The sequence below is a fragment of the Triturus cristatus genome, chromosome 6, assembly GCF_964204655.1.
Source record: "Triturus cristatus chromosome 6, aTriCri1.1, whole genome shotgun sequence".
NCBI lineage: Eukaryota > Metazoa > Chordata > Amphibia > Caudata > Salamandridae > Triturus > Triturus cristatus.
The window spans coordinates 427,736,036-427,761,411 of NC_140589.1; the positions used below are offsets into that span (position 1 = coordinate 427,736,036).

General features: G+C 48.6%; 1 protein-coding gene across 1 annotated transcript in view; it reads right to left on the bottom strand.

Annotated features, from left to right (window-relative positions):
* The window catches only part of CILK1 (ciliogenesis associated kinase 1), a 422,614-nt gene that overhangs the window by 272,391 nt on the left and 124,847 nt on the right, over window positions 1-25,376 (bottom strand). The window contains exons 7-9 of the mRNA XM_085610842.1: window positions 5,519-5,651; window positions 4,554-4,725; window positions 4,259-4,426 (exon numbers count right to left, since the gene is read on the bottom strand). Coding sequence (XP_085466968.1) covers window positions 4,259-4,426; window positions 4,554-4,725; window positions 5,519-5,651 — 473 coding nt within the window. The remainder of the gene's footprint in view (window positions 1-4,258; window positions 4,427-4,553; window positions 4,726-5,518; window positions 5,652-25,376) is intronic.

Below are 25,376 nucleotides of genomic sequence, written 5' to 3' on the forward strand. Positions count from 1 at the left end.
TAGAAGTCAATGGAGTCGAGAGCGGGACACTTCTCGTCGTCGATGGAGATCGCCGGCTTGACGTCGAACGACTTTTGGTATATTTCACCCTTGGTCTCGACGTTGAATGCCTAGTCGTCGGCGAGGATCTAGCCTTTGGCGTCGAACGCCGCCTGGACGCTGATGGGGGTGATGAGTGTCTAGACTCAGGTGATGAGGCATGTCTCGACGTCGATCGTCGTCTGACGTCGACGTGTGCTTCGACGCTGATCGCTGGTGACCCTGCGATGGCGCAGCCTGTCTCGACGTCGAACGCCGCCTCGACGGCGAAGATCTGCCTCTCGACGCTGGGCGAGCCCGCACCAACGGAGAGCGACTCCTCGATGCCGATCGTCGCCGGGTTGACTACGGCGGAGGATTCGACCTACCTTTCTTCGACAACGACCGGTGTTCTCTCGACTGCGAGCCCGCTGTCAATGGTCTTCTGATCGACGTTTTTGTTGCAGATGAAGGGATTTGAGGCGCCGAGCCAGACACCGATGGAGAGCATACTGGGATCTTACTTCTAGATGGAGTGGATGCTCTCTCCTTCATTGGTGACCTGCCTCTAGAAGGTGATCTTCTCTTCTCAGCCAGCCCATAGAGGCAAATCCTCTCCCTGTCCTTTAGAGTTCTCTTGGACAGCAGCTGGCAATGCTGGCAGGTTTTAGGATCATGATCAGATGGAAGGCATAAAATACAGACAGCATGGGAGTCTGTTTTAGCCTTCTTCTTGCCACAGGAGGGGCAAGGGTCGAAAAGAAAGGGCATTTCTGCTAAGAAACAATGCTCAACTCTCTAAACAACAGTAGAGAAATACACCAACACCAAAAAGACGTCGAAGTAAAAAGGTTTTAATCCGAAAACAAAAATAGAGCTGAAGTAACCAGGGTCCTGACAGAAGGAGCCGGAAAGAACAACTGACCTAACTTTCACCCTTGAGGCATGATGGAAAGCTGGGGATCATGGCTGCCTTAAAGGCACGGTGCCAGTTTGAATGAGTGTTTATGTGGGTTAGCTTTTCAGCTTTCTACACTAATGTTTTTACAATACAGCCATTGTGCTGGCAATGTTTTCTTTCATTATTCCTTGCAGGATTGTGCTTTCTGCTGTATATTAAAGCAGTTTTCATAGACTTTCTTTCTCCCTGCTTTATTGGAATGTATTTATGTACACGAGAATTCATTGCAATATTGCTCAGCATGTCTATGGGAGGCTGCATTGTGTGTTATATATATATATATATATATATATATATATATATATATATATATAAGTTACATATATGGTTTTCACATATATGTGATGTGTTTCCGGGGTCCCGCACATGGGCGGGAATATTCATGTGCTTATGACTATTGAGGAGGATCCCCAGGAAGAGAAGTAAGCATCCTCCATACGCAAGAATACATGTCCGTCGAGGAAGAGGACACATATTGTGTTCAGGAACTGTCTTGAAAGAGTACGCTTGTTCAAAGCCTCTTCTGTGATGGGCAAACGGGTTGGCGGCTAGAGGAATGGCGGAGGAATACAGTAGATGGCCCCTGTCTTTTGGATCAGTCACTTCCAGGCCCAGCTGGTTGTGGACATGGTTTGAATATCATGCGCATCATAAGGGTCATGCGGCAGTCCAGCCGGTAGCAATGCTGCAAGCGGTAGCAAGACGGCTAGGTCAACCTCAGGTTGTGTAGGGTATCCAAGCATTGGGGTGATATCAGTGACAAGCAAAGCTACATTGTGCCACTAGATAGTAGAGGTCAAAATTAGGGACTTTAAAGTCCCCGTGCTCGTACGGAAGGGCCAATGTGTTCCAACCAATTCTTGGCTGTTTGCCCTCCACCCCCCCTCACCCCCCCAGATAAGGCGTGTAAGAGTGGCGCAAAACATTTGTGAGTCAGCGGCATAGGGATGTTGTGAAATGGGTACAAAAACGGAGGCAAAACCACCATTGTGATAATGGCTATTCGTTCCGCCATGGAAAGAGGGAGTTTAAGCAGTGTTCTACTCGGGTGGACAACTTGTCCAGTGCTGGACCATAATTGAGGTGTATTTTCTGCTCCTTGTCTCTATGAATATGTATACCAAGGTATTTGGTTGAAGTTTTGCACAATACCATAGGAAATTTGCTGTCAGTCCTGTTTGCCGCTATCGTTAGGGGGAATACCTCAGACTTACCCCCGTTTATATGTAGTTCCAAGAGATTTCCATACCTGATTATTTCCCGCAGGATGGGTGCCATGTTTTCGCTGGGGTGCCACACAAACAATGATATCATCAGCATAAAGTGTAATTAGGAGTGGCCCATGTTTAAACTGTAGTCCTCTGAGGAGGTGGTGCTCCTGCAAGTGACATATCAGAAAGCTATAATGAATAATGGGGATGACAGGGGGCAATCCTGTCTTGTTCCCAGTGAGAGGGGGAAAGGAAAGGTCAGTGTCCCATTAAGGCGAATGAGGGCTGTGAGAAGTAGGTAAAGTAGTGTGATAAGGGCAACAAAACCCAAGGGAAGACCCATATTGCACAGCATGGCATGCAGGAAAGGCCATTCTAGCGAGTCAAGCACTTTTTCAGGATCTAATAGTGCCGCAACAGTTGGCACGGTCTGGGGATATTTTGTGGAGTACCGCGAAGAGGGTACACAGATTTGGAGCTGTGGATCTGTGTGGGACAAATCCTGATTGAGCCAGGGATGTTATTTGATCCATTAGGAGGGAGAGTCTGGTTGCTATAATTTTTTCAAATATGGAATTTGGCCATCAGGGACACACGGTGATTTAAGTGTACCAGTGACCCTTGCATTGTCTGGGCTTTGTCAATCTCGGATAGCTTCTTCCCTATTTGAAACAGGGTGCTCTGTAACTCTTTCAGACTCCCGCATATTTGAAGATACAAACCCCCTCATATATGCCTTAAAGGTCTTCCACGGGGTGGCCCAGGTGTCAACTGATCCTTTGATTATTTCAAAGTATTCTACTAACGCTGTACGGAGTTTTGACCAAAATAATTCATCCTGGAGTGCTATCACTGGGAATCTTCACCCCAGTTCGCCCAGGGCACATGCAATTTCAGGATTACTGGGAAGTGGTCCGAGTGAGTGCGTGGAAGGTGTGTTATGGACTCGATCTAGGGAGGTAGGGTGGGCGCAAAAAGAGAATAGGAAGCCGGCCGCAAATACACAGGTGTTAAGACCACACTATGTAATCTTGCACCTCGATATAGGATGATCTAAAGGATCCTCTTCCGCTGACAATGGTATATCTAATTTAAGGTTCTGCACCCTCGGATGCTCCTTCAATTGTCATTACCACCATTACTGTGCAGGGCAGGGGATACTTGCAGCTAAGTAGACAGAAATATGAAGTACAAAAGCCTTGAGGGAGCAGGAATCTGGGGATAGAGAAGAACCTGCTGAAGGTCAACAGAAAGCATACGTTTCACCAGCTTTATCTTTCGGTTTGACCTGCCTGAGAAGAGAATGGAAAATAGAAAAGGTTGTCATGAACAGCTGCAATTAAGTGGAAAAGTTGTGACCTTGGGATCACACACCCCAGAGAGTAACTGCTATTCCCCTGTGCAACACTGAGGTGAAATTCCCTGCAAGTCTTATAAACCTTAAGATTAACCCAAGCTGAAAACTGAAACATATAGTGGAGGCTGAAGATCAACAAGTGAAGAAACAACATACTTGAAGTGACGAAGGCAGTTCAAAATTGGAATGTACATGTGACCAAGCTAGAGTTGCCATGTGAGTTTGTAATGGATTCAGAATAAAGGCAACGCTCAGTAATAACAGGATCTTCAGCATGGGATACCTGAACACATTTGTGTGGGTAAATTCCAGACATATGCTCAAGTAACTCGGACAAATTCTTAGAAAATATCTCACAGCTAGAACCCTTTGTATCATTAGAAGGGAAAGCCTTAAAACATAATAATACCACTAAGAGGAAAGCAACAAAGCTAATCTAATTTAAATTCCTGTATTTATCAGTGATATCTTGAGTATCATGTGAAAGACAATTCAGAGTGCCATTTCGGGCCTATTATATGGCAAATGAAGCACAGAATGGTTTCCCTCGTGGTGAGGATGGACTTGAACAGGTTTGTTTTCTTTCTTGGGGAAGTTGGATTAAACCAGTGTCACAAATGTTACAAAATACTTCCTGCTGTCCAGTGTGGAGTAACATGCAGAACCATAACTACCGCAATGTGGGATGAAAGAATTAAAGATAATGCAAACCTGACTGGCTGTGGGCCGCTTTCTTGGGTCCCATTGGAGCATATCACGCATGAGTTGTACTGCCTCGCTGCTTGCATTTGGAATTAGAGTCTTCAGGTTGCTCGGAATACACTGAGGCCAGCGGAAGTTCATGGCACCTGCCAGCAGGTATCCCTCTATCCAGTCATTCTGTAATAAGTGGATCACATTACTGATCATCCCTATGCCTTTCCAATGCATTTTCTTGCATTTTCCATAACGTTGAAAACATAAACAACATTTTTTAATAATCTAATCGGAGCTTCATCGTAGTCACCTTTTTTGGCGTTCCCAGTACTTGGCATATTTTGAATATCGTATCAATCTCACTAGAGCCAGGGAATAGAGGCCTTAGTGTGTAAACTTCTGCCATTATGCATCCGACAGCCCAAATATCGATTGGAGAATTGTAGTTGGTGGACCGCAGAAGAACTTCAGGAGCCCTGTACCTGCAATCAAACAGAAATACATGGAGTACAAATGTAAGATTTGGGACAAATATCTATCATTTCATAGTTGTGTAGTTTCACAAATTCTGCAGAAGTAGCTGCTATACAAGGTATTTTTCATAAATTTAGATTGCCAGGTAACAGCTTTCTGTTGAAATACACTGTAAAATATTTCAAAGAAAGATTGAGTTTAATAGTCTCTAACAAGTCACTAATTAGGTTTGTATAGAGCATAAAATGAAGAAAAGAAAGCAAGAGCATGGTAAAACATGTCCGTGTTGCAGAACAGATTATAGGGTGAAAGTTCAGTGCTTTTTTTTTTTAAATCTCCAGAGCTCTAATATGACCAAAGAGTGAACATTGTAACACTGGATTCTCTACCAGGTATCAAAATAAAAAAAATCCTAACAATACAGTGAGTGACAAGTTAACCACTAAGTACTTTAAGAAACTAAACTGCAATAATATGCTTTGCAGCTAACCAATATATGACTCTGGGACAATGATCCTTAGGTCACTTGTGTTGTGGAGACGTGTGAACAGTACTTGGTTACCACTGATAGAAAAGTACAGTTAGTATTTACTGCCAGAAGAAGCACTGCCCAAAATAACTAGAAACAAGAGCTGGTGCATTTCTTATGATTTGGGAACCAGCAACATAATTTTCCACCCTCAAACATGAATAATCTGAATGCAAGTTAAAAAGCTGAATATTAAAAAAAAAGAAGTTTGTAATATACGTTAATTCCTTATGGCTACAAACTGGACAAAACAGATTTCTGGTAGGGTGTACCATCTTGTAGACACATAATCAGTGTAAGGAGGTCTAGATCTTGTTTCACGGGCAAGTCCAAAGTCTGCTATTTTGACAAGCTCGGGTCCCATGCAAAGAAGGTTTTCAGGTTTCAAATCTCTGTGAAAGAATCCTGGAAATAAATAAAATAATATTCTGGTGAAAGATATAGACATATTTGTAGATCACACTTACAAGACCTCTCAAGGTTAAATTGCCTGGACTTACTAAAATAGAACTGTGCAATATACAGGAGGAAGCATGTCATGTGACAAACACCAGATAAGACGTGCCATTAGAGCCTGCTTGGGGGCCCATGGAATTTTTGTATTCTTAGTCAGAGGCAGACGGCGACGCTCATGGCACTTCCTACCCTAAGCAACAGTTTGCTTAAGTTTAAACGGATAATAAAGGGTAAAGTGGAAATATTTGAAGTAGGTGGTAAGCAGGTCTTATTGATTTGCAAAGCATTAAATAACCCCCTCTACGTACTTAAAATGTGTAACATGCTACCGCTGTACAAATACATGTTTGCCATAATTCAAATCTTCTATTTAATGGTTTTGCATGACTGCAAACAAACTGCAGTACAGCAAAGTGTGAAGTTTAAAACGGAATTAAATTTACTTGCATGTTGTTTCAACTAAGTCATCATATAACTTCATTTTTTTGCAGGATGACAGGGTTTTCTACACATGAAGGGAGTAGCTCACTTCAACACACCAGCATCCACATTTAGCAATAGCTAGAATTTTATCTCAAACAAACAGCAGTTCTGATTGCAAGGCATTCCCCGGGTATAATTGTTATACAAAGATGTGTACGAGCAATTCTAGGCCATGGATGAGGGAAACTGACACAGCCTCTGGAGTATCACTGGGTGATACTAACTGCATTTTCAACCTGCGCCTGCATGCAGAGGCCAGAAGCTAACTGGATACAGAGATTGTGTAGAGGTGAAACAGTAGGTGGGAAAAACCTTGTTCATTTTTGAAAATATTTATTAGGTACAAGCTCATTAAGCTACCAAGTAGAAAAAGCAAACGTGGGATCTAAGAATATCACAATGAATATTTATTTGCTAAATGTAGATACTGTAAACATTTTTATGAAACTTATTTGTATATGTGTTGGGCATTTTGAAACCCTTCCAGATTTTACTACTTAGCAGATCAACAAGTCCAGCCCTATTACAATCTTTCCACTGCACTCTTAGTCTTGGCTGTAATGAAACAATCACCAATTCTGTCATGTCTGGGTTTAATTTCTGCCAGTTAATATTCATTACGGTCCCACATAATGCAAGAATCTAATTAGCAGGAAGAGAAATTATTCTATGTGGTCTTTAAATGTGTGGCAATGCAGGGATCTACCAGAAGAACCAGTTACTTACTGTTGTCACCGTTCTTTCTGCTGAATACTGTAATTGCAGATTACCCACCTTTAGGATAATCCATGCATGGCAGACAAGATCTGGAAACTTTCAGAGCAGTGCTCCTGAGTGCCGGCCGGCTGGCGGCGTGCGGGTTCTGAGTTCCACCCGGAAGTGATGGAGCACACATAAAAGCTTGGTATATCCATGATTGGCATATATGATTTACTAATAAGTTCCTAGTAATGTGCACAGGTGTGCCAAGGACCTAAAAAATCAAATGCTGCTAGCGGGCCTGAGCATTGACTGTGCCACCTACACAGGTAGCCTTTCAAATGTGTCTCAAAAACTACACGCAGACTCTGCAGTGGCAGGTCTAACTATTTAGGTAAATAATTATAGCAAGTAGATGAACAAGAGGTAGGACAAATACTAGGTGTACAATAAAAAAGTAACCATTCTCAACAATCAAAAAGAGGGAAAGAATTTTTTCTTCCACACACAAATATTAGATAAAAAAATATATAAAATGTTTATTTTTCACTTTTTATCTTACATTGAAAACTATTGGATTGTTAAATGTTCTTTTTTGCATATAATTTATCATTAAACATTTATACAGACAGTGTAAATGTTAGACCTGTCAGCCCTTTGGGTGGTCCCTCCTCATCATTATTTATTTTGTCCCACTTTTGCCTCAAACCCTGTTGGTATTTTTCCTTTTTGGGAACCACCAGACTTTTTCGTGTTGCTGCAGATTCAGGGAGCCATTTTAGCTACCCCTGAAACTTCTGTCTGAGGGCCTGGAGCACAAAATGGTGGCCACCTGTGACATCACCAGCATCCACTGGAACCTACCAGCACCTTCCAGAACATTCCAGAACCCTGTGACAGTTGGAGGCGGTTTAGAATGTTGGGAAGCTAAGAGAGAGAGTTGGCAGTTGGAGCTGGCAGTTGGCACCTGACTGGTGAAGAGTGAGCAGCACAAACGTGAAGGAGGAAGGAGTGAAGCAGCAGGGGTGGAAACTTGTGCTTGGAGTGGGGTCCATAAACCCACCCTTGATACTAGTCCCTACTGACGGAGCCCAGCCTAGAGCCCTGTGTGGGAAGAAGTCAGAAAAACCATCCTGAGGACCTGGACAGCAGGAACAGGCCTTAGAAACAAGAGAACAGCAAGATCCTGACCTGGAAGCTGGTTTCCCTGAAGTCCGACGTCGAGTAGCCTAAGACCTGGAGCCCGAGGTGGAGAAGCGGCGCTGACTGGAAAAGCAGACGTCGTACCCGGAGCCGCCAGAGGTCGAGAGAGGGCGCCGTCAGAGGTCGTGAGGAATACCAGAGGTCGAGGAGGAAGTCACCGAGGTCGAGTGAGCGGCGTCATCGGAGGAGTGAAGTCCGCCCTCCGGAGTCGTCGGAGACCGAGGTGAAGGGTAACGGAGGTCGGGAGTGAGGATCGCACTCCGGAGTCGCCGGAACCTGTGAGAATCGTGCCGGAGGTCGGGAGTGGAGGTCGCACTCCGGAGTCGCCGGAAACCTGTGAGGAGCACCGGAGGTCGGGAGTGAGGATCGCACTCCGGAGCCGCCGGAAGTCGACATCGAGGCAAGGCCGGCCGACGTCATCGAAGCCGAGGTCGCCATCGGACCGGAGCCGCCCGAAGTCGACATCGAGTAAGACTGCCCGACGCCATCGAATCGGAGGCCGAGATCGAACCGAGGCCGCTGACGTCGAGACCGGAGCCGCCGCCGGCGTCGTCAAAGAACTGACATTGTGCCGAGGCCGCCGACATCGAGCTGGAACCGCCTCACGGCATCGACCCGACTCCAGCGGCGTCGGAGCATCAGAAAAAGGGCAGTAAGTGGAGTAGAGGGCGCCTAAGGCCCTGTGGAGACCTGAGAGACTGCTCTAAAGGGCAAGGGAGGTGCTGGAACCAACCTGACAGTGCCAGGGGTGAACTGGGACTAATCTAGAGAAGTTGTGTGGAGAGAGAGAGCCAGGTCTCTGGTATTTTCCCCCTTTATCTACCTCAGTTTAGGCCTCAGCCTTGACCAAGCCAGGGAGTAGACACCCCCAAGCCTTCCACATCCCCACAAGCTGTGCCTGGGCCAAATCAGCCCTTAGGAATTCAAAAGTGATCTGAATCCATGAGTGTCACTGTCAGCTTTTAAGTATTTATTAGGGGCACTGTAGTTATTGTATTTAACCTATTTATTGTTCCACTGTATTTATTGGTCCACAGTATTTATTGATGCACAATATTTATTGGTTACAGTATTTATTGCCTCAGAATATTTAATTGCCTGTCTGTATTGCACTTTTATTTATGCCTTCAGTATTTATGATCACCCCTATTTATTGAATCATTAAGCCAGTATTTATGTGACCTGCACTTTCTAAAAAGTTTGTATATTGTGATTGTTATTTATTTTATCCAATCAGCAACTAAGAGAAAAAGCAGATAAAGAGAGTTATTTTCATAATTTTTACGGTGTAGAGTCGTTTTTGGAACGGATGCACGCATGGTTATTGTTTGGGTATGTTGTATGCTTAGCACGGAGCCTGATTCCTGACCACTCGAGCCAAGCTACCACAGTGTGTCCGGAAGACCACCACCACCCTTTCTAGTGTGGGAGTAGTTTTCCAACATAAATTGGTGGCAGCGGTGGGATAGAGCTGTGCCTACGCATACTCAACAATAACTGTGGGTAGTCCATAGGCCTACACCGGGAGTTTTCTCAAGAGCGGCCTTCCTAATTGTGGGTTTTTGTTTTTTCCAAATTTACTCTGGTGGTGGGAGGAGGTATTATTAAAGGTACCCCCCTGCATAGTTACTGCACAAAAACCTGTCCTCTAACCTGAGTGGGCAAGATGGAGTTTGTCCTAGAAAATCTAGAAACGTACACGGTGGCCCAACTCAGGGAGTTTTGCCAGCGGGAGGGGGTGTACTGTCCCCCAGGAGCAAAGAAGGGTGCACTCCAAACCAGCTTAAGGGCTTGGGGGGAGGCACGCCGAGAAAGCAAGGCTGAGGAGGAAGACAGGGATGGAGAGCCTGACCCAGAGGGGGCTGAGATGTACCAACCTGAGGTGGGGAACCTGTCAGCAGGGCCCAGAACCATTTCTAGGAAGGGCAGCAGTGCCTCTAGCGGTGGCTTGTCTGAAGTGGAGCTAACAGACCGGAGGGAGAAAAGACAGCTCACATGGGACTTAGCAAGGCTGGAAAAGGAGAAGGAGGAGCAGAGGATGGCCCATGAATTACGACTGAAAGAAATAGATCTTCAGATCTTGAGAATCGGGGCACAACCTGTTCCTAATGGTGGCAGCCAAACCCAAGAGATCACCAGGGAACCTAAACCATACCTGCCAAAGGACATAGTAGCTAGCTATGGAGTGGGCGACGATATCGCCAAGTGGCTAGCGGCCTATGAGGTCTCATTGAGGGCCCATGGGGTTCCAGAGAAGTACTGGGGAGGGGGATTGTACAAGTACATGCCTCCAGCGGGTAGGGATGCTTTATTGGCCCTCGAGGAGGATGAGCAGACCCACTACCCCACCATGAAACTGGCGCTCATCAGAAAGTTTGGACTAACACCTGAAAGGTATAGACAGAAGTTCAGGGGTAGTCACAAACTGGGCACGCAGAATTGGGTGGACTTCCTGGACTATGCGAAGAAGGCAATGGAAGGTTGGATTCAGGGCAGTGAAGTGAGGAACTACGAGGGGTTGTTTGACCTGGTACTGAAGGAACACCTGCTCGAGAAATGTTTCCCTGGACTGCGGCAACACCTGGTGGATAGCAAGCTGACCAGTCCCCGGAAGCTAGCTGAGGAGGCGGACATTTGGGCTAGTACCCGGGTGTCCACAAGGGGGACTGGAGGGGATACACAAAAGGCCGGACACGGCGCCCCCCAGAAGAAAGAGGGAGGGGAAAAGAAAAAGGAGTTCTCCAAAGGCCCCCAAAATAACTTCCAAGGGAAGGGAACAGGATTCACCCCTAGGGCTAACCCACCCAGAAACCCTAATCCTGGCCAGAGTCAGCAGCCAAGGGTTGTCCATTGCTATGAGTGCGGTGGCGTTGGACACTATAAAGGAGATCCGAAGTGCTTGAAACGACCACCCCCTCCCACTGGAGGAAAGACCCCCGGAGTAGCTAGTGTAGTGCTCGGGGAGGAGATGCCCTTAACTAAGGGAAGGGAGTGGGCGGGTGCCACTTTAGTGTCCCTGGGAGAACGGGAGATGGTTCCTAAGATCCAGGTGCCCGCAAATACCGCAAAGTATGGGCAATGGGTCACCATCAACGGCCAAAGAGGGGAGGCTCTGAGAGACACAGGAGCCAGTATGACTATGGTGCGTAGCCAACTGGTGTCTCCAGAGCAGGTAATTCCCGATGTACTCCACCCAGCCGCGATGGCTGACGGCAGAACAGGCCACTATCCAGTGGCCGAGGTTCCCTTTGAATGGGGGGGGGGTTGCAGGTTCACTTCGAGTTGCCGTAAGCCCTGCCGTGCCAGTCGATTGTCTGCTGGGGAATGACATGGAGCACAACGCTTGGAAGGAGGTGGAATACCGGACTCACACCGAGATGCTGGGTACACCTGACTGGGCCTGTGTTAGCACAAGGTCCGCGACTACCCGAAGAGGGAGTTCATTTCGGCTGGAGCCTGGAACAAAGGCCCAGCCAGCTGCCAGTCAAGGGAAGAACCGAGGACAGGAGGAGCCTGCCTCGGCGTCCCCACCCCGTAGGACGGATAGGCCACCGGAGGTGGTGGACCAGGAGTCTGCGGTGGGGGATGTTACCAACCTGGAGGACCTACCCATCCCGGCCGAGTGGCACGTGGAGGGAGGCCCGTCCAGGGAGGAATTCTGCCAGGGCCAGAGGGAGTGCCCTACCCTTGAGGGGCTAAGGCGACAGGCCGAAGCCCAGGCAGCAGGGAACGTTGAAGGGAACTACAGTGTTTACTGGGAGGATGGCCTCCTCTACAGTGAACCCAAGGCACCCCTACATGGATCGTCACGAGCCTTGGTAGTTCCTCAACGTTATCGAGCCTTCCTTCTGGAGTTGGCTCACGAGATACCATTGGCAGGACACCTGGGGCAAGACAAGACCTTCGCCCGTCTTGTCCCACACTTTTATTGGCCTCACATGAAAGTGTCGTCCGATACCTACTGCCGGACATGTGTGTCTTGCCAAGCCAGTGGGAAAACAGGAGTGAAGCTGAAAGCTCCCCTGGAACCACTTCCTGTCGTTAGCACCCCCTTTGAAAGGGTGGGCATCGACATTGTGGGTCCGTTAGATCCGCCAACGACAGCTGGTCACAGGTTTATCCTGGTTCTGGTGGATCATGCCACACGGTACCCAGAGGCAATACCTCTGAGGACCATAACAGCACCTGTTGTGGCTAGGGCCCTGATGGGAATCTTTACCCGAGTGGGTTTTCCCAAGGAAGTTGTGTCCGACAGGGGGACCAACTTCATGTCAGCGTATATGCGGGCGATGTGGAAGGAGTGTGGAGTGACATACCGGTTCACCACTCCTTACCACCCCCAGACCAATGGTCTGGTGGAGAGGTTTAACAAAACCTTGAAGGGCATGATCAGAAGTCTGCCTGAAAGCCTGCGGAGGAAATGGGACGTCCTCCTACCCTGTCTACTTTTTTCCTACAGGGAAGTGCCACAGAAGGGAGTGGGCTTCAGCCCCTTCGAGCTTCTGTATGGGCACCCTGTACGTGGACCTCTCAACCTGGTGAGAGACGGATGGGAAAGAACTCCCAGAAAGCTTCCCCAGGATGTGGTGAGCTACATGCTGGCCTTCCGGAGCCAAATGGCTAAGTTGTGGAAGCAAGCTTCTGACAACTTGGAAGCCAGCCAAGCAGTGATGAAGGCGTGGTATGACCACAATGCTCACCCGGTGGAGTTGGAGCCTGGCCAGAAGGTGTGGGTGATCGAACCGGGAGAGCTTAGTGCCCTCCAGGATCGCTGGTCAGGACCCTTTGAGGTGTTGGAGAAGAAGGGTAAGGCTACCTACTTGGTGGACCTGAAGACCCCTCGTCAGCCCCTGCGGGTGCTGCATACCAACCGCCTCAAACCCCACCATGAGAGGCCCGAAGTCATCTTGATGATGGTGACTGACGGAGGAGAGGACGTGGAAAGCGAGCCTCTCCCTGATCTGTTTGCGTCTCAAGAGAAGGATGGGTCGGTGGAGGGAGTGATTCTCTCCCCATCTCTAACTCCTGAACAGCAGGAGGACTGTCGCCAGGTCCTGGGGCAGTACTCCTCGTTGTTCTCCCTTGTCCCGGGTAGGACTCACCTGTGCGTCCATGACGTGGACACAGGAGACAGCCCACCTGTGAAGTCCAAGATCTACCGGATGTCAGACAAGGTGAAGGCCAGCATTCATAGTGAAGTCACTAAGATGCTGGAGCTAGGAGTGATCGAACCTTCTAGCAGCCCCTGGTCCAGTCCGGTGGTGTTAGTACCAAAAGCTGCACCACCGGGTGCCCAACCAGAACTGAGGTTCTGTGTGGACTATCGGGGACTGAATTCAGTGACCAAAACTGATGCTCATCCGATCCCTAGGGCGGATGAATTGATTGACCGGCTGGGAGCTGCCCAATATCTAAGTACCTTTGACCTTACTTCTGGGTACTGGCAGATCTCTTTGACTGATGGAGCAAGGGAAAGGTCAGCCTTCTCCACGCCCAATGGCCACTACCAGTTCTGTGTGATGCCCTTTGGGCTCAAGAACGCACCTGCCACGTTTCAGCGCCTGGTAAACCAGATCCTCGCCGGAATGGAGAGTTTCTCTGCTGCTTATCTGGATGACATAGCCGTCTTCAGTAACAGCTGGGAGGATCACTTGCGTCACCTGCAAGCTGTTCTCCAGGCCCTGAGACAAGCTGGATTGACGATCAAGGCCAGCAAGTGCCAGATCGGGCAGGGGTCGGTAGTGTACCTTGGACACTTGGTGGGTAGGGGAGCGGTGCAACCCCTCCAGGCGAAGATCGAGGCCATCATGGCCTGGGAACCCCCCAAGACACAGACTGAGGTCCGAGCATTTTTGGGTCTCACGGGATACTACCGCCGCTTCGTGAAGGGGTACGGTACCATCGTAGCCCCCCTCACGGAGCTCACGTCCAAGAAACAACCTCGACGGGTAGTCTGGACGGAGGCTTGTCAGCAAGCCTTTGAGAAATTGAAGAAAGCTATGTGCGAGGCCCCGGTCTTAAGGGCCCCAGACTTTTCCAAGGAGTTCATTGTCCAGACAGATGCATCAGAACATGGCATTGGGGCAGTGTTATCACAACTCAACGAAGAGGGTCTGGATCAACCCGTGGTCTTCCTATCCCGGAGACTACTTCCCAGGGAACAGAAGTGGAGTGCAATAGAGCGTGAAGCCTTTGCAGTGGTATGGGCTCTGAAGAAGTTGCGGCCATACCTGTTTGGCTCGCACTTCCTGGTTCAGACCGACCACAGACCCCTTCGTTGGCTGATGCAAATGAAGGGGGAGAATCCCAAGTTGTTGAGGTGGTCTATCTCCCTACAGGGAATGGACTTCCAGGTGGAACATCGGCCTGGAGTGGACCACGCCAATGCAGACGGTCTCTCAAGGTATTTCCGCCTTAGTGATGAGAACTCCCAAGGGGTTGGGTAGCTCTCCCCACTTTCAGCTGGGGGGGGACGCGTGTTAGACCTGTCAGCCCTTTGGGTGGTCCCTCCTCATCATTATTTATTTTGTCCCACTTTTGCCTCAAACCCTGTTGGTATTTTTCCTTTTTGGGAACCACCAGACTTTTTCGTGTTGCTGCAGATTCAGGGAGCCATTTTAGCTACCCCTGAAACTTCTGTCTGAGGGCCTGGAGCACAAAATGGTGGCCACCTGTGACATCACCAGCATCCACTGGAACCTACCAGCACCTTCCAGAACATTCCAGAACCCTGTGACAGTTGGATGCGGTTTAGAATGTTGGGAAGCTAAGAGAGAGAGTTGGCAGTTGGAGCTGGCAGTTGGCACCTGACTGGTGAAGAGTGAGCAGCACAAACGTGAAGGAGGAAGGAGTGAAGCAGCAGGGGTGGAAACTTGTGCTTGGAGTGGGGTCCATAAACCCACCCTTGATACTAGTCCCTACTGACGGAGCCCAGCCTAGAGCCCTGTGTGGGAAGAAGTCAGAAAAACCATCCTGAGGACCTGGACAGCAGGAACAGGCCTTAGAAACAAGAGAACAGCAAGATCCTGACCTGGAAGCTGGTTTCCCTGAAGTCCGACGTCGAGTAGCCTAAGACCTGGAGCCCGAGGTGGAGAAGCGGCGCTGACTGGAAAAGCAGACGTCGTACCCGGAGCCGCCAGAGGTCGAGAGAGGGCGCCGTCAGAGGTCGTGAGGAATACCAGAGGTCGAGGAGGAAGTCACCGAGGTCGAGTGAGCGGCGTCATCGGAGGAGTGAAGTCCGCCCTCCGGAGTCGTCGGAGACCGAGGTGAAGGGTAACGGAGGTCGGGAATGAGGATCGCACTCCGGAGTCGCCGGAACCTGTGAGAATCGTGCCGGAGGTCGGGAGTGGAGGTCGCACTCCGGAGTCGCCGGAAACCTGTGAGGAGCACCGGAGGTCGGGAGTGAGGATCGCACTCCGGAGCCGCCGGAAGTCGACATCGAGGCAAGGCCGGCCGACGTCATCGAAGCCGAGGTCGCCATCGGACGGGAGCCGCCCGAATTCGACATCGACATCGAGTAAGACTGCCCGACGCCATCGAATCGGAGGCCGAGATCGAACCGAGGCCGCTGACGTCGAGACCGGAGCCGCCGCCGGCGTCGTCAAAGAACTGACATTGTGCCGAGGCCGCCGACATCGAGCTGGAACCGCCTCACGGCATCGACCCGACTCCAGCGGCGTCGGAGCATCAGAAAAAGGGCAGTAAGTGGAGTAGAGGGCGCCTAAGGCCCTGTGGAGACCCGAGAGACTGCTCTAAAGGGCTAGGGAGGTGCTGGAACCAACCTGACTGTGCCAGGGGTGAACTGGGACTAATCTAGAGAAGTTGTGTGGAGAGAGAGAGCCAGGTCTCTGGTATTTTCCCCCTTTATCTACCTCAGTTTAGGCCTCAGCCTTGACCAAGCCAGGGAGTAGACACCCCCAAGCCTTCCACATCCCCACAAGCTGTGCCTGGGCCAAATCAGCCCTTAGGAATTCAAAAGTGATCTGAATCCATGAGTGTCACTGTCAGCTTTTAAGTATTTATTAGGGGCACTGTAGTTATTGTATTTAACCTATTTATTGTTCCACTGTATTTATTGGTCCACAGTATTTATTGATGCACAATATTTATTGGTTACAGTATTTATTGCCTCAGAATATTTAATTGCCTGTCTGTATTGCACTTTTATTTATGCCTTCAGTATTTATGATCACCCCTATTTATTGAATCATTAAGCCAGTATTTATGTGACCTGCACTTTCTAAAAAGTTTGTATATTGTGATTGTTATTTATTTTATCCAATCAGCAACTAAGAGAAAAAGCAGATAAAGAGAGTTATTTTCATAATTTTTACGGTGTAGAGTCGTTTTTGGAACGGATGCACGCATGGTTATTGTTTGGGTATGTTGTATGCTTAGCACGGAGCCTGATTCCTGACCACTCGAGCCAAGCTACCACAGTGTGTCCGGAAGACCACCACCACCCTTTCTAGTGTGGGAGTAGTTTTCCAACAGTAAACATATAGGATTGATAGAGACTATGCGATAAATGGAGAGCATTAGACAATTATATAAACAGATTTAAGCATATAGAGTTGATAGAAGCAATGCGGTAGATGGAGAACTACGCGCGTTTCGGCAATGCAGCCTTCGTCAGGGAACCGTCTATTGCTTAAGGCTGCAATGGGCTCCTCTTCTGTGGCCCGTTAATGCTCTCTGGACTTGCAGGGTTTAAAGGCACTGTTCCAAGCATCGCTTTCTGAAGTGCATGAGGGAAGGTGAGAAGTTAAACTGAAGTCTGCGGTAGTTATCAGAAGTGGTACAAGTATACTGCACAGATATGAAGATTCGTGGAAGGAGCGTCAAGTTCACAAAATATTTTATCAGTCCAATACTGAAGTCCAAGTTATTTATTATTTTTCAAGAGATTTCTTCACAAAATTCAAGTTCCAATAGAATCTAATATGGGCATATGTTTCATCCAAATTCAATACTTTCTTGAAAGTGAATAGTCACAACTCAAAAACAGCCTAAGCGTTTCGTCCTCCTAGGACATCATCAGGGCAAGAAGCATCCTGTTAATTCACATTTTCTGGTCCCATAATGTCTTGAAACTTATTCCAATTTCTGCAATTTAATAATCCGTATAAGTATGTCGAGTCAGGAAATCCCCGCACAGACAGCAACAGATCATGATAAATCCGCTGTTAAGTAGGGGTCCCCTTTTTTCCAAATAGTGGCAGGTCTAACTGCCATGCCGACTTGTGCACCCACATGCCATACCCTAATCTTCCCTTTTCTTACATGCAAGCCACCCCTCAGGTAGGCCCTAGGTAGACCTGTGGGCAGGTTGCGGTATATGTGAAAGGCAGGACATGTGCTAGTGTGTTCTACATTGTGAGAAAGGGTCATCTTTCTTGCATGGTATGCCTCCACTTTTTGCTGAATTGCTGATGTCCTTAGAGTGTGCCCTGGGCTCCTGCCAATCAGGTGCCCAGTGCCTGTGTTCCTTCCCTAAAACTGCATTGAAGCCTAAACCCAATTGGCATCTCTGGCCACATGTCAGCCCCTGGTAAATGGTACCCTAGGTACCCAGGGCCCTGTGACCAGAGAAGGCCCCTAAAGGCCGCAGCACTTATTGTGCCACCCTTAGAGGCCCTGTACCCTGACACACACACAGGCGGAGTGTCTTGGTGCAGAACAAAACAGTCAACATGGCACACATCCCTGTGTGCCATGCCCACACACACACTGCCCTGGCATACCTCAGCCACCCCTCTAGCTGGGTGCCCTATGCTAGTGGTGTGGGTACAGGTGCATGAGCCCTGTACCCCTACAGTACCCTGGTCCATTCCTGGGTACTGTAAGTGCAGTGCTGCCATTAAGAGTATATGGTGCTGGGAGATCGTCATCACGAACTCCACAGCAAAATGATGGCTGCACTGAAGTCTGAGAAGTTTGGTATCAAACTTCTCAGCACATTAAACCCACACTGATGCCAGTGTGGGATTTAATGTAACATGCACAACAGAAGGCATCTTAGAGATGCCCCCTGAACCTAACCAACAACCAACGTCCTGACTGAGAGGCTGCCTAGGCTGCCACCCTGCAGACATGTTGCTGGACCTCCGGGTACAGAGCCATCCGCTCTCGTGGGCCTGCAACAATGCACATCCTGGGCGAGGAGCTAGGTCTCCTCCCCCAGGATGGGCAGGGGAAGCTTCAAAGGCATGCCGCCTTTGTGAGCTTCTCCAGGCCACTTGCTGTACTCAGCAACTGGCCACCACCGGTTCTGACCCCCCACTCTGGCGGGAAGATCGGCGGGAAAACCCGAGTGAGGAAAGGGGGTGTGCCAGCCTCTGCCAACCTCACCCCTCAGGCGGCGTGAAGCACAACTTCGGGCTCTTGCCATCTTGAGGATGGGGAGCCCTACCCAATCAGGACTAGGCTCCTGCCCCCCTCCCACTGGAGAGTGGCAGGATAGGGGGTGTACCCAGCCCAGGGAAGGGACCCATTGGTCCCTGACCTTCACCTACCTTTAACACCCCTAAATTTAGTATTCAGGGGCACCCTGAACCTTCCTTCCTCAGATCCCGATTCCGAAACAAGAAGAACAAGAAGAAAGAAGATCTGCTGTGCAGCTACTAACAAGAGAATGACACCAACTGACTTGGCCACAGCCCTACAGGCCGGTCGACCCTCGAACCTGCTCCTACTAAACCCCGGCATCTCCAGTGGTCAGCAACCTCAAAAACCCCAGAGGACTGGACTGCCTTGCTTCTCTAAAAGACTGGGACTCCCACGAGCAGTGGTTCTGCTAAAAGAAGCAACAACCCCTGGTGTCAAGCTAGGACCTGCAAATCCAGCACACTATGCACCCGCCGAGCCCGGCCTGTGCCTGAGTAAACAAAGACCACGAGGACGTCCCCCCGGCGACTGACCAAGAATCCAGCACCCAAGGACCCTCCTCGACGCTCCTGATGACGCCTGCAGCCTCAACTCCGGGGACCCCTCCAACCGCGACCAGCAGAGGGTAATATTTCCCGACGCCATAAGACACCCCTGCACCCGGCGCCCTGCGTCCAACTCCTGGGTGCCTGCCTAACCGACAGCTCCCCAACTTACCTCTCGAAGTGGTGGTCGCACCTGAAGAATCTCCGTCCCAGAGTTTGCAGCCTTTGTCCATCTTGAAGCTTTCCCATTGAAATCTAGTGAGCGCACAACGGCTCAAAAGCACTCTGCACCCAGCCGCCCGAGTGCCCCTGGAAGTGCAGCATCTGTCCTAATCTACTTCCCCACTTGCCCTGTGTAAGTGACCAGGAGCACAGTTCCCACAGTCGCGTGGCCTGCCTGCTAGCAGCCACCAACCAAAGGCCCCCTGCCCGTCATAGGCTAACATTGGGCCTACTCTCTCTGCACCGGGCTGCCCCTGTACCGCTGGGGGTGTAACAACTGTACCTACCTGACCCTGGGAGACCCCCGAGACTATCCCCAGAACCTTAACTCTGCCAGTCGAGTACTTACCTGAAAGCTGATAACTCACTTTTTTAAATAGGGTAACGTTGACTGGTTTTTACTTGGAATTTCTTCTAAGTGTTGAGTTTTGAAACTTTGAAATATTCACTAAAAATCACCCGATCAACGAAAACGAAATTACTCACCTGTTATCAGGAGAGATCCCAGTGCTGGATCTTTGTGCCCAGCACTGACCCTACAAAGCAATTACAACTGTGATTTTCCGATAACCAAACTTTCTTTCCATAGGATAACAATGCCTGGTTTTTGCCAGAAATTCTTCTAAGTGTCGATTTTTAAAATATACAAATACTCCCTAAAAATCGCCTGTGTAACAAAAACGATTTCTTTCAACTGTTTACAGGAGATGCACCAGGGCTGAATCCAGGACCCAGCCCTGAGTAAGAAAAACCTATGCAAAGTAAATGATATTGTTTTTACTTTAAAATTCCCATTGAGCTCAATGTTATAATTCTGTTTAACTTGTGTTGCCTATTGCAACAACTGTAACTATTGCATTTAAAAGTCTATTGCTTATTGAAAGTATTTACCTAAAGCATCTCATTCTGATAAAGTATGTTGATACCTACTTGTGGTTCTAAAATAAAACAACTATATATTTTTTATATACAAAACAATTGGCCTAGAGTTCAGTTCTTGAGTGTGTGAGACCATTTGCTGACTAAGGGCCATATGTAGGTAGCCCAATGTAACGGCCAGCAACCTCGATTAACGGCCGATTTTCGGTAAATATACCATTACCGACCGGTATTTAGGCTTTTGAGATGTAGGGGGATCATTTCTGTATTCGGTAATTTACCGAATCGGTAAAATTACCGAATCGGTAATTTTACCGATTCGGTAAATACCGAATACAGAAATGAGATGTAGGGGGAGTGTGTGGTGGGTGTGGGGATTCGTTATTTACCACCAACTGAAAGTTGGTGGTAAATGACGAATGTCTCTGTTAATGCAGTATTTGGCCCTTAGATGTGTGCAATGTGGCAGACACACATGCCCTCAGGGCATGTATGTGTGCCACATGTGCACACATGCAGGAATCAGGGGTGCAACAGGGTGTCAATGTGACACCCTGCCACCCTTGATTGAGCTCCCCCCATTACCGATTCGGTATTTTCCGATTCGGTAATGGTAACTGGCTTCCCATTGATTCCTATGGGCCTCCTGGCCCATAGGAATCAATGAGATACAGGTTACCATTACCGAATCGGTAAATACCGATTCTAAAATACCGACACTTACCGAATCTGTATTTTTTTACCTACATTACATTTACCGATTCATAAATACCGAATCGGTAAAATTCGGTATTTAAGAATCGGTAAATGTAATTTACCTACATAAGGCTATAAGTGTGTACAAAAATGCTTTACACTGTCCTCTGATACTGCCTAACTGCTCGACCAAGCTACCACTTTAGAGAGTAAGGTTATATCTAACTTAAGCCTTTGCCAAACCTCTGGGGACTGTGGACTCTGTGCACACTGAACCTTACTTTGGTGCAGTATATACAGAGCCACTTTCTTACATACATGTCCTGATAAGGAAATTAGGCAGAGTTCGTGTTTCACTACTGAAAGGCTATCTGTCTCATAGGTTAACATATGAGCTGCCTTTTGACATCTAACCAGCATAACTTTCCACTGGGACAAAATAGAGAAATGGAGTTTAGGCTTCTTGAACTCAGAATGTAAAAATCTTTTAGGGACGATGTTTTTTAAAATCTTTTTATAAAGTGGGCATTTTCTTGGATGTATGTCGATACTTCGCATACCATTACTTCGCATGTTTTTACTTAGCATAAACCATTACTTCGCAAGTTTTAACTGCGCATGTATTTATAACGCAAATGGTTATAAATGTACTATGGTTTATGCTAATTAAAAACATCGCACTAAAATCATGCTTACACTACCTTACACTACTTAAACATCACTACACTACCCTAAACACCAATACACTACCCCTTAAATGAACTTCCCCCTTCCTGGACCCTACACTCTAACACTACACTTCACCACCCCCCCAACACTACCCTAAACCATATAACTCTACCCTACACTACACAAACACCACAACCCTAAACCACTAATCCCTGCACGACCCTCACCCTTCCCTCAGTCCACTCCCTACACTACAACACTACCCTGCACGACACCCCAACACTACCCTAAACCCTAAAACACTACCCTACACACACACCACAACACTACCCTAAACCCTAAAACACTCCCCCCTGCACAATCCTCCCCCGACCCCCAGTCCTGTTCTTACACCCAAACACTACCCTGCACTACACGCAGACACTACCCTAAACCCTAATACATTACCCTACACTACCACCACAACACTACCCTAAACCCTAAAACACTACCCCCAGCACGACCCTGCCCCTACCCCCAGCCCGTTCCCTACACTGAAACACTACCCTGCACGACCCCCCGACACTACCCTAAACCCTAAAACACTACCCTACAATACACATACACCACATCACTACCCTAAACTGTAAAACACTAGCCCCAGCATGTCCCTACACTACTCAAACAACCCTAAAAGACTACCCCTGCATGACATAAAAAAACGACACTTACCTCTCTCCTCCATGGTTCCTCTCTTCTCCGTCTTCCATCGGCTTCCAGCGACGTCAGATCTGCACGTCATTGTTTGGAAAAGAAAGCTCCTTCCAAACAACGATGTGGATAGCACATACCATTACAACGACTGTTGCTGCCTTCCACAAAGCTGTCTCCACTTCCTGTAGTGAACCTTGCCTGAGCCAGGCAGAACTGGGTTGTGTGTGCCAGAGGAAATTTGTTTCCAACTTCAAAGGAAAAGGTGGTATAAATATCAGGGTGCTGACCCCATAACTTTAGATTACTGCAGGACTAAGGAACCTGCCAAGAAGAAGAGCTGCCAGGAGTACTGACCCTTTGCTGCTTTTGCTTTGCATGGTTGGCCTGCAGTTGCTGCTTCTGTCTTGGGCAGGGAAAGGACTGGACTGTTCTTTCTGCATACTAAACATCTCCAAGGGCTTGATGTAGAGCTTGCCTCCTGTTGGAAGTCTCAGGGAAATTAGAGACTTCAACATCTTCTGGGTACCAGCTTCTGGAATTGGAGGTTTCAGCTGACACAGAGAAGAAAGGTAACCCAACGCCGTCAACAACGCTGCTGCCGGCTCCGTGACCTGAAGGCAACACAGAGGGCATTACCGCACTTCGCACTGCAAATTCGGTCTCGCTGATGACGCCGTCTGATGCCGCCACCGAGCCGCTGCCTGCACCGTAACCTGTGGGCACCGCTTTCCGCAGTACTTCGCTTCACACCGTCACCCTGGTATCCCCGAAAATGCCGCAACGCTGTCACAAGCGCCGCTGCCTGCACCGTGACCTGTGGACACAGGTCGTGGAGAACGCAGAGCACCGCCCTGATCCACACCACAGGCCTGGTCTCACCAACGCTCCAAGTGGACATCGGCGCTGCTGCCTGCACCGTGGTTTGGAGGGTACCGCTTGTAAGTTATACAATGCACCGCCCCGTTCCACACCGCAGTCTTAGCCCACCAATGCCAGCACCATCGCCTCCGGCTCGTCAACCGACCCCGCGGCTTCCACCGCGACCTGCGGGCCCCGCACACTGCATTGTCCAATCTTGCACCTCAGTCTTGGATCTACTGACGACAGCGCATTTAACACCGACGACGACTGTGCTTGCACTGTGACCTGCCAGCACTGCGATGAGCACAGCCCACTTCGCACCACAGCCCTGGTCTCACAGAGGCCGCTGGATGACCGGCACCGTATGCCCCACCGCTCCACTTCACAATGCAACCTCGACGCCTGCCGATGCTTCTGACTTTAACCTCACAAAGTTAGACCTGCACGCATGTGACTTCAAGGGCCCGACGACTCCTGCATCGACCTCCGGAACAGACGCCTTCTCTTCGGAGATCATCACGAGGTCCCTAACACCCTGCATTTCTAAAGGTACAGTCTTGCGGTGTTCCCGACACTGTAGCTGGTCCGCGATGCTGCAGCCGGCCTGAACCGTTGGATTTGTTGGTTGACGATGCCATGATAGTTCAGTACAGACCTATCGACTTCAAGGAACTGTATTTCAAGTCTATTTCTGCATAATTCATATCTTGATAACTGTATGTTGGAGTTTTATTGTTTTGGTCTTGTTTTACTCAGATAAAGACAAGCTATTCTTCTAAAACTGGTGTGGTGTTTTTTGTAGTGTTTTCACTGTACTACTGTGTGTTATGTGCAAATGCTTTACACATTGCCTCTGACATAAACCTGACTGATTGTGCCAAGCTACCAAGGGGGTGAGAGCAGGGGTTATTTTAGAAGTGTAACTCCCTTATCCTGACTAAGAAGAACGGTCCCTCATTTCTAACAGGCGCCGTCATCCGCACACTCAAAGGGTTGTGTCAGATGGCTGCGCTGAGAAAGACTGGAGATCACTCAAGAGACGAGCTGAAGTAATTTTGATGAGGAAGACTGCCTTTAGAGACAGAAGATGTAGCAAGCAGCAGAGGATCAATTCAAAGGATGTACATATGAGGAAAGTCAGGACCAGATTGAGATCTCACTGTGGCATCGCAAATGTTTTTCAAAGAAACAAGTGGGCTAAAACTTTTATAAATCTTATCACAACATGTGATTTGAACAAGGTCAGCTGGTGCGGCAAACACTAAGAAGCAGAAAGGTCAAACGAAATTATCTATGATGGTGCCTAGAGCAAAACATTTCTGGACCAAAGTTAAAACAAAACGAAACATCCGATATTCTGGCCTGCAACGGATCTGTGTTCGCTCCATGCCAGGCCACAAATTTGTTCGAATGCGCAGAACAAAAGGACGGCGGACAGAAAGGATAAAATCCTTAATGAGGGGCGGTAGATCGAATACAGTTAACTGCCGCAACACAATATCCACGCATAGAGGTGCACACTAAGGAGGCCCAGGTGAAGAACCCTGCCATGCTGCTGTGACAGAAGACCGTTCTGAGGCAGTAGCCTTATTGAAAGACAGATGCTCATGCGCAAAGCTACAGGTATCATACTCACCTGGTCCAATCCGGAGCCACTAGGTATTGAACCTGGTTGATCCTGATCTCCTCCAACACTCGACGCAGGAGAGGCAGAGGTGGAAAAGTGTACAAGAGTCCAATGAAACCACTCTAGAAGGAATGTTTCGACAAGAGAAAGCCTTCTTGGAAACCTCAGTGTGCAAATGTTTTGACACTGCATGGTGTAGACGGTAGCGAAAAGATCTAGCTAGGGTCCTCCTCATTGTTGGAAGATTCCCTGTGCTACCTGAGGGATGCACCTGTCAGACATGATTCACCAGGCCTGCCAGCTGTGTTCGTCTGCCCTAGCAGTTAAAGATCCCCACCAGGTGGTTCACGATCAGGCAGATGGCCTGACATTCCAGACAAATCCAGAGGCACAGAACCTCTTGCTACAGGTCCCAGGTCCACATTCCACCCTGCTATTTATAGCACCACATGGTGGTGGTGCTGTCCATGAGAATCTGTACAATCCTGCCCTTGATGGATGCCAGGAAGGCCTTCAAAGCCAGGTGGATTGCCCGCAACACCAACAAATTGCTGTGGATGTCCTCCCCAGCCCAGCAAAAACACCTCTACCACCAAGGTCAGCTCTGGGTAGGGGAAGAAGAGGGGTCTATCGATGGTCCAGCTGCAGTTGAACAGCCATCACTGCAGATCTGTTATAGTCTTCTCCGAAAACTGGATGGAATTCTAATAG